The sequence below is a fragment of the Glycine soja genome, chromosome 20, assembly GCF_004193775.1.
Source record: "Glycine soja cultivar W05 chromosome 20, ASM419377v2, whole genome shotgun sequence".
Classification (NCBI taxonomy): Eukaryota; Viridiplantae; Streptophyta; class Magnoliopsida; order Fabales; family Fabaceae; genus Glycine; species Glycine soja.
The window spans coordinates 37382438-37392504 of NC_041021.1; the positions used below are offsets into that span (position 1 = coordinate 37382438).

The 10067-nt window shown below is 29.7% G+C and overlaps 1 protein-coding gene and 1 pseudogene across 1 annotated transcript; one reads left to right on the forward strand and one right to left on the reverse strand.

The window, feature by feature from the left end:
- Window positions 1-4041: 4041 nt before the first annotated feature.
- LOC114403602 lies at window positions 4042-6325 on the forward strand (annotated as a pseudogene).
- Window positions 6326-6541: 216 nt separating this feature from the next.
- Window positions 6542-8283, reverse strand: LOC114403603 (high mobility group B protein 7-like). The gene is made up of 8 exons (XM_028366641.1): window positions 8110-8283; window positions 7823-7905; window positions 7698-7743; window positions 7475-7588; window positions 7339-7396; window positions 7206-7250; window positions 7020-7109; window positions 6542-6942 (listed from the first exon to the last, which is right to left on the reverse strand). The coding sequence occupies exons 1-8, from the start codon at window positions 8205-8207 to the stop codon at window positions 6847-6849; spliced, it is 630 nt and encodes a 209-aa protein (XP_028222442.1). The 5' UTR covers window positions 8208-8283; the 3' UTR covers window positions 6542-6846.
- Between the last annotated feature and the right edge of the window lie 1784 nt (window positions 8284-10067).

Consider the following 10067-nt stretch of genomic DNA (forward strand, 5'->3'; position numbering starts at 1 on the left):
ATCATACGAGTTGAACTAACACCCATTAATTTTTACTATAAAAAATCAAACTAAAAATACATTAAGCTGCTAGGCAAGAGCATTAGCCAAAAAAAAATAATTATTAAAAACAGAATAGTCAATGCTTGACAAATTCCGGATTGAAAGACCAAATGTGGAACCACAAAAAAAATAGACCATTTTAATGGTTTTTAAAATGATAAACAGAATGGGGGATTGTAATGCTGTAAAGGAAGGAAGCTAAGCATGCTTACTGATAGGGAAAAGTCAATATTCATCCTGCTTCCAGAAAAATAAATAGTGATAGTTGTTCTTGTTCCATACTATTACTATTTATCCACACCAAATAATATACATAATTCCTTTTGCCATCATATCATGATTTCAAGAACAGAAATGACAGCAATATAATTTTTTAATACACTATTTGGAACACTCTTTTTACTATTAGTTAGAATTTATTAATAGTTATAAAATTTTATTTTTTTAGTTAAATTTCACTCATAATTTTCAATAATTTTAATTAATAATAAAAAGTGTAATTGTTAGTACTCCTTCAAAAATCACTTCTACTGCAGAAAATTCTTGAAAAACAAAATCAGCAACGACGAGATTATTGTTATTAATATTAGTAAGTTACAAATTATATAACGTTACTACTAACATGTTTGGATTACCATTTCTTACATGTTAAGCGTGCTTTTAAAAAATATATTCTTTGTAACTTTTACTTTGAACTAATTCTTGAAGCTTTAGTAACATGAATATGCTATATGTAAATCAAGGATCAAGAAGTTCTAATCTAATAAATTTAACATTGATATCATTGTAAGGTGTCTTTACTCTAAATGAATTAAGATGCGAAACATGAATTATAAATATTAGAATTTAAATTTATAATATATTTTATTATGTATTATTTAGTTATCTCTTTTTCTTATAAGAGTTTCTATATTTTTCCATTATTCTTTCTTAAATTAAAATAAGAGTGATCATAAATACAATATAAAAAGAATGGGACAAGAGAAACTTCTTTCAAATGAAAATCATTAAGAAAATACTATTCATCAATCTATTTTCTCTTTTATCTCAATTTCACATTATTTTTTCTTTAATTTTTTTCTTTTTTATTCATCATTTTACCTGTCACAATCATATCTATGGTTTTCTTTCTCTACTTTTTTTCCATTTTTTATCCTATCACTCCTCTTATTTCCATCCTAATTCACCCCATGAATTCACCGCATGAGGTGTATGAATATTATAACTCCTTTCATTTTTAATTTTTTTACAAAATCATTACTCTTTTTTATTAAGAGAGTAAATATCTATGTATTGCACATGTAAAAACTTTTACACAATAAACAAATTAAAAATTATGATAAATATGACTTTATTTAATTAATATAAAACTCAATAAATTTATAATATATAACAATTTATAATTAAATAATAATATAAAATTTATAATGTATACACTATTTTTAAAATAAATAAAAAATATATCCGAAGAACGTGGAGGGCTGCATGCTATCAGACATCCAAATTCCAATGTATTGTCCCTCCTTTGGGTTTTCAATGGACCATGGCATTCCCACTTTATTTGTTTTTACATTTTTCTCTTCTTGCCTTTGAAGATTTTAGTAAACAAGTTTTTATTTAATTCCTCCTAAAGGAGAGTGTGCATTTTAAAGGAGTAAAATAAAGTTTAATTAACACGCATTATCGGTGTATAAAAAAATATTATATTTAATTACTAATTAAATTCCCTATCTCTATAATTTCTACTTTCTAGTTTTTAGGCTTAAAAACTACTTATTTTAATCTTACACTCATTTTAGTCTTTACAAAAGAAGACATAAAACGAATAATTTTAAGTATAAGAATAAAATGTAAAGATTGAGTAACTATAAAAATTAAATAAGTAATTAAAAAAATTATACAATTAACTAATAAAAAAGTTATATAATTCTTAAATAAATTATTATAAAAATAAACAAATTATCATATGTCACACTTGTGTCTTTAGAATTAGTTGATAATATAAAAACTTTTACTTAGTACATATATTATTTATTCAATAAAATAGAAGAGTTTAATTTTTTTACATTTTTAGGGTAAAAAAATTAATTTTCAATCAATGAATATAAATTATGATTTTTAAAAGATTTATTATAAAAATCAACAAACTTTAACTTGTGAATATGTGATTAGACGATGTTATCAATAAATTCCATTTAAATACAAAAATAATTATAATAATTGATTAAAATAAGTTATTTAAATTATAATAACATAGATAATAATTACAGAATTATTAAAATATAATTATTATTTTTAATTAAAATTATAATTATGTTTTTTCTGATATAATTTCTCATTTTAAAATATTCAAATCCTTTTTTTTATTTCCTCAAGAACAACAAAAATAAAAGTCCAGAAAAATCCAAAGAAAATAAGAGCTTCAAGTAAAGAATAAAAGAACCAATTTCTTGTTAAGACTTAAAAAGGCCGTAAAACAAATCGAATGTGTTGGATGAAAATGACATCAAGGCTAAGCCCTACAAAGTTAAGTCGTTATGTAAACATCATTGTTTGTTTTATTTAAGTAAAGCTGTTCGGACGAGTGATAATAAACAACTCATAATATTGACATCATAATATTGATATAGTAATATAAGATTCACTTTGTTCACATGTAAAAAAGATGATTTATTTAATAGATGAAATTATTTAAATTTTGTTGTATATAAAATTTTCTTAAATTAATAACAATCACACACTACAACAGAAATTAATCTTTGACTCAAAAAATTAAGAAACACATGTGATCTCTCTAACTCAAGACAAAAAAAAGACTAATGATAATAATAATTAATACATTCTATTTTTTATTTTGCAAATTAATGCATTCTTTTGTAAATTTTATTGATATATTTTTATTATTACTTATAATTTGTCAAAAAAATATTAAAAATCATTAAATGAAAATAAAACTTATAAAATTATATTTATGCTAATAATAGAATTTAAAAAAATGTGTTGGGTAGTATGTTTTTGAAATCAAGTGGTCAAGATTGTGCAAGAAGAAATGATAATGTAACTTGTGGATACTGTTACACAAGGGTGAAATGATAGTTCAGGGGTATCAAATGAAAGTAAATTTTAAATAAATATTAAAAAAAAAGGTAAGTCGTAGGATAATTTATTACTTTTGAATTCAAAATCATAAATTATTGTATGATTTTTGTTTTTTTTTTAATTTTTTTTAAATATGACTTTAAAGTTGTAATTTTTTATACTTTTGATAGAATTTATGACTTTAAAGTTGTATATATTTTTAAAAAAATTGCTAATTTTTGTTTTTATTTAATATTTTTTATTATTTTGGTATATAATTTTATTTAACATTTTTATATTATTTTAATTAATAAATTTTCAGTAAATAAAACATTAATAAAATGAAGTTGTTGCTATATGTACAAGTTTAAAAACGAATTCGTTGAATTGTATTATATTTAGAAAAAAAATTCTTAACATATTAAATAAAAAAATACAAAAAAAAAGTAAATAAAATAAAATAATATATAAAAATAAAAATATTAATTTATTACTTCTATAAAAAATATATATAATAAAAATTTATGACTTTGAAGTTGCATTTAAAAAAAATTAAGAAGTGGTAAAAAAAATTTACGATTTGAATAAAAAAGAAAAAAATATAAAATAATTTATGACTTTAAATTTAAAAATTGTAAAATATTATACAATTTATTTTTTTTGAGTATTTATTTAAAATTTATCCCATTTAATAATTTAGAAAAAATAAAATTACCCCTAGGACAATGATCTCAGCCGATACATAGATTGAAGTTGAAGGTGAATTATAATAAAGGACAACGACGGTGGAAAGAATTTGAATCTAGTGCGCTCCAAAGTTCAAATGCACCAAGGAACCTCGTGATCCATCAAACGGTCACAAATTTCCATGTGAACTCCTTTAAGTTGATCCAAGGCTTGCTGGTAAAATCCCCTTTCATTTCATTCACAAAGCTTTTTTCTTCTCTGACTATAAATAAGAGACTGCTCTGCTCATTCCTCCATGCAGATCTCCAACTAAACTTCAATTATAATTCTCAGACACCACTTGCTCATCATTATACCTTCCTGTCTACGTGAAATAATAATAATACATTAAACCAAACCAATGTCGGACTGGTACTTTTTCTACCCTTTTCCTTTTTCTCCCTAAATTCTTTTCAAAATTTTCTTTTGCTTTGCTTGCCCAAATTCCTCTTGCCAGATCCCAACTTCACAGCAAACCGTGAATCTGATCAAGACCCACCTTCCAAAAATGCAACTTGGGAAATGGGTTGTAGACCTTGTTCTCATATTTTCACTTCTCAGTCAATTCTCAGAAACTGTGGCAGAGACATCATCCTATTCAACACCACAGCCACAGCCTCCAATCTGTTCAGAAGAAGACAGAGCTTCTCTTCTCAGCTTCAAAGCAAGCATTTCACAGGACACAACAGAGACACTGTCCACGTGGACTGGCAGAGATTGCTGCGATGGTGGGTGGGAAGGAGTTGAGTGCAATCCATCCACAGGGCGTGTAAACGTGTTGCAGATTCAGAGGCCAGGGAGAGATGCTGATGCAACTTACATGAAGGGTACTCTTTCTCCTTCTCTGGGCAACTTACATTTCTTGGAGGTAATGGTCATAAGTGGTATGAAGCATATCACGGACCTATTCCTAATAGTTTCTCAAACTTAACCCACCTTACCCAACTAATTCTGGAAGACAATTCCCTTGGAGGGTGCATTCCTCCAAGTTTAGGTCGTTTGCCTTTGCTTCAGAGCCTTTCATTGAGTGGGAACCATCTGAAAGGACAGATCCCACCAACACTTGGGGGTTTGAGGAACCTTGCCCAACTTAATTTAGCAAGGAATTCTCTGACAGGTCCTATCCCTCTTAGTTTCAAAACCCTTATTAATTTGCAATACCTTGATCTCAGCCACAATTTGTTATCATCTCCCATCCCGGATTTTGTTGGGGACTTCAAAAATTTGACGTATTTAGACCTATCCTCTAACCTTCTAACCGGAAAAATTCCAGTTTCCTTGTTCAGCCTCGTCAATCTTTTAGACTTGTCATTGAGCTATAACAAGTTCGCAGGGAACATTCCAGATCAGGTTGGAAATCTGAAATCCCTGACAAGTCTTCAACTCAGTGGCAATCTGCTCACAGGGCATATTCCACTGTCCATATCAAGATTACAGAACCTTTGGTACCTCAATATATCGAGAAATTGTCTTTCAGATCCCTTACCAGCAATCCCTACCAAGGGCATCCCTTCCCTTTTGTCCATAGACCTGTCTTATAATAATCTCAGCCTTGGAATTTTACCTGATTGGATCAGAAGCAAGCAGCTTAAAGATGTCCATCTAGCTGGGTGCAAATTGAAGGGAGATCTTCCACACTTCACAAGACCTGACTCTCTGAGCTCTATTGACCTATCAGATAACTATCTGGTGGATGGTATTTCAAATTTCTTCACAAACATGTCCAGCTTGCAAAAGGTCAAGCTCTCAAACAACCAGCTGAGGTTTGACATTTCTGAAATCAAATTACCAACAGAACTGTCTTCCATAGATTTGCATGCTAATCTGCTGGTGGGTTCACTATCAACAATCATAAATGACAGGACAAGCAGCTCTTTGGAGGTTATAGACGTGTCAAACAATTTTATTTCAGGTCACATTCCAGAATTTGTGGAAGGCTCAAGCTTGAAGGTGTTAAACTTGGGGAGCAACAACATATCAGGTTCAATCCCAATTTCTATCTCGAACTTGATAAATCTTGAGAGACTGGACATTTCAAGAAATCACATATTGGGAACCATCCCTTCAAGTCTAGGTCAGTTGTTGAAACTACTATGGCTTGATGTATCCATAAACGGATTAACAGGGCAAATACCAAGTAGCTTGTCACAGATAACTGGTCTTAAGCATGCAAACTTCAGGGCAAACAGGCTGTGTGGTGAAATACCACAAAGTAGACCATTCAACATTTTTCGACCAGTTGCTTACATCCACAACTTGTGCTTATGTGGCAAACCTTTACAACCATGCAAGAAACAATGGAGTATGGGTCAGTGAGATGCTGACTCTATCATAGTAATATGCTCATGCCTTGTGACCATTGTTACATGAGCAAAATAGAATAGGGCACTACCACATCTGAATATTTCTTTTCAAGGTCGACAAGTTCAATTTTATAATTCAATATTGTTTTTAATAAAAATATGCACTCATTTTATAACGTGCGTAGATTCTATATTAGAATAGTCACAACGGCTTGAATTGTGTGGGCACACTAAAAAAATGTCACTGCAAAACCCAGGCACATGTGGACCTTGCTTTTAAAGGTTGACCACAATGCTGAAGTACACCCTGCCCTTAAAGAATCTTATCCAAGAAAAGCGTGGCGTGAATCAAGCCAACAAAGCTAAGCAACTCCTATTCAATGCAACGCACATGTCAATCCAATGAATATCGCTGTAGCCATCAGACTATTTACCAATTGCCTCAAAGGCTCAAACATATGCAAGCAATAATCAATCCTAAAAGAGACCAACAAGCCTCTTGTAGAAAACAATGTGACTACCATTCACGAACATCACAAGAGAGCATTACAAAAAATGAAAAGATATTGCGCATGGATTTCAACAGTTTTTAACTCCAACTAAAACATGTTCCAAAATTTACAACCCTAGTCGTTAAGTAATTATGTGGCCCTTAGAATAATAGCTATCAAGTTCAAGGAGTGCCATAATGCAACCATTAGTCCTCGTCAGTTAGCTCCTCTTCAACTTCTATTGCAACTTCTTTTGCAGCAGCTTCCTTATCAGAAGTTTCCTTATCAGACACAGTTTGATCCTAAACCAAAAGCAACACCTTTAGAACGAGAATCAACATCATATAAAGCACATTTAGAATAGAGATCATAAGCATACTTCTTCATCTTGACCAGCTTCATAGCTTTCCATAGCCTTCTCGTACTCTTCCTTAAGCTCAGCAACTTTGTCAAGATAAGGCTTCTTCTCCTGAAGAATCAACACACATCATGACAGTTTTATCAAGACCACACAAGCAATCAATCAAGGAAACACTTGAACAAAAACACCACAATTTTAACTTACTTCATCAGTCATAGACCTCCACTTTTCACCAGCCTCTTTACCAACCTACAAATCCCCCAACAAGTAAGCCAAACACCCATTCATTTTATGAAAACCAAAAAGGACAAAAACATACTTCACAATTTTTGCTTACCCTTTTAACATCCTTAGAATCAGGATTAGCTTCTTTGAAAGATTTTCTAAAATCATCCCTGCAACAGATTATTACCTCAATCAGACAGACACTCAAGCAAAACCACAGCATCACTAACAAGCAAAATAATCCTTACAAGAAGACAAAGAAAGCTGTGGGAGGACGCTTAGGCATGTTAGGATCCTTGACTTTCTTCCCCTTCCCAACTTTAGCTTTTTTTGCCATAGGCTCTTTAGATTTGGGCTTCTTCCTACACATTTAAAAAATAGATTAAAAAAATCAAGTCAATAAGAGCAAATCCAAACGTTTATGAACACAGATAGAGAAAATCAGGTAGAAGCAGGTGGAAAAAAACACACCTCTCCGGCTTCTTAGCTTCAGCAGCCTGTTCCACAACTTGAGCGTCTGAAAAACCGAACGAAATCAAAATCAAAAAGAAGTACAACAAGGAAAGTAAGGAAATGGAAGAATCGATTACACAAACCTAGGTTCATTTTAATTTTAGCTTCAAGGCTGCAACTGTGCATGTCGATGAGTGCAACCGGCACATTCTTCTTGCAATCGTCGCTGCAAAGAAAACAAACGCAAAACGCACATCAGCAAAACACAAATAACAAAAGCTGAAGTGAAAGACGCTTCTCAATGTCAGCGAGTCGTAAATGAAAGGCAAAAACAGCATAGCGCAATCAATCGGAAATATAAAACCTAATAATAGCAACGCGCATGAATTGAAAGAAATCGATTAAATTAAAGTAAAAGAGAGTAACGAACCAACGAGCAAAAGCACTGCCATCTTTGGCGCGAACGAGAACGGAAGCAGCGCGAGAATCGACGGCGTCAACTCTCTTCCTCGACTGAGATGATGCCATTTGTTATCGTCTTGTGTCCTAGTGAGAATGGCAAGGGTTCCAAATTCCAATATATAATATATAATACGAAATGAAAGGAGGGAAAATCGAATAGCCATGTTTTTCGTTTTAGCGCCAATAACCGCGCCTTTTCCCTTTCCGTTTCCATTTTTCCATTCACGCTCGCGCCGATCCATCTTATCAATTTTTTTGGTCAAGGTCAAGCTAAGTTTAAGTTAAATTGGGTCCATTCATCTTTCTTTTTTCTAAGTACCCCTCGTTGCATTGGGCCTCACTTCTAATTCCATTTTCTTGGACTCCTACTATTTACACCCTCATTTTCCTTACCTACACATTGCTTTTTCTAAGTACACCCCCTACCCCTCTCTACCTCTCGATCATCCATTATACTTTTTTTCTTAAATAAATACACCCCTTTTATTTTCCAGAAATATTTTTCCAAAATTACATATACCTTTTTCAAAAATATATCTGTGAAACTATGATTTATAGTTCTAGAGATATACTTTTGGAATAAGTATATATTTTAATCAAATATCACTTAAGAATTAAGATGGCTAATGAAAAAAATAAAAAAAATGATAAACATTTATATTATACTCATGTTTGTTAGTCTTATTTTTATTATATCATTATTGTTCTTTACATTCTATTTAAAATTTTATTTTCATTTTATCTTTATTATTCTTTAGACTATCTATTTTAAACTATCTTCATCATATATTCATTATATAATATTGTGTTTTCATCACTATTATATAATATTTTGTGTGTTTCCTTCATGTGACACTGCATTTCAAGGTACAATCATCACTAACTTCATATATTATACACCTTAATTACAAAGCAGAGCTTTTGATGATGGTTTATTTCTTTTAAGTGTGTTTATTCATTTTCTAATTCAGGTTTACATCAACGATTCAGTGTCACATGAAGTTAGTCATGAACGTATCTTGAAACGCATTGTCACATGAAGGAAAATGCAAAATATCGTATAATAATGATGAAAATACAACATTATATAATGAATATTTGGTGAAGATAGATTAAAATTATGGTTTAAAGAATAATAAAAATAAAATAAAAAAATATTTTAGATATGATTTAAATAACACTAATGATAGAATGAAAATAAAACTAACAAACATGAGTGTAAGATAAGTGTTTATTATCTTTTTTTAATTTCTCATCAACCATCTTAATTTTTAATTGATATTTTATTTAAAAATATATATACTTATTCTAGAAGTATATCTCTAGAACTATAAATTATAATTTTGGAGATACATTTATGGAATAGGCTTATGTAATTTCGGAAATACATTTTCAAAAAGTAAAAGAAGTGTTAATTGAAAATAACATATTTTCTCTTATTAATTGAAAATTAAAAATAAAATCCATAAAATACATTATCAAACCCGTAAAATTTTATCATTTTTAATAAAGTGGCTCACACATTTGTGAAGGTGAAGCCACAAAAATCCTTAAACTAAAATGCTCGTGTTACTTAAAAATATTATTTTTTCTAATATAAGAAAAAAATATTTTTATCTTGATCTTAAATATAGATAAATTTTAACTAATTTTAATTCATTTAATTATTTTTAATGATTCTCTTTTATTCTTAATATTAAATTTCAAAAAATAATAATTTAAGACAAATACTTATTTTTTATATGAGAATAATATACTTTAAATACTAGTACTAATTATTTTTTTACATTTGAGACAAAAATACATTAACATGTCATCAAAACATAATGACTTAATTAGTGCTTCAACATGTTTTTGTCCAAAGTTAATGTATTTTCATTTTAAGTTCGATGAGTTTATTTTATTAATTTTAATCTCCATAAATAT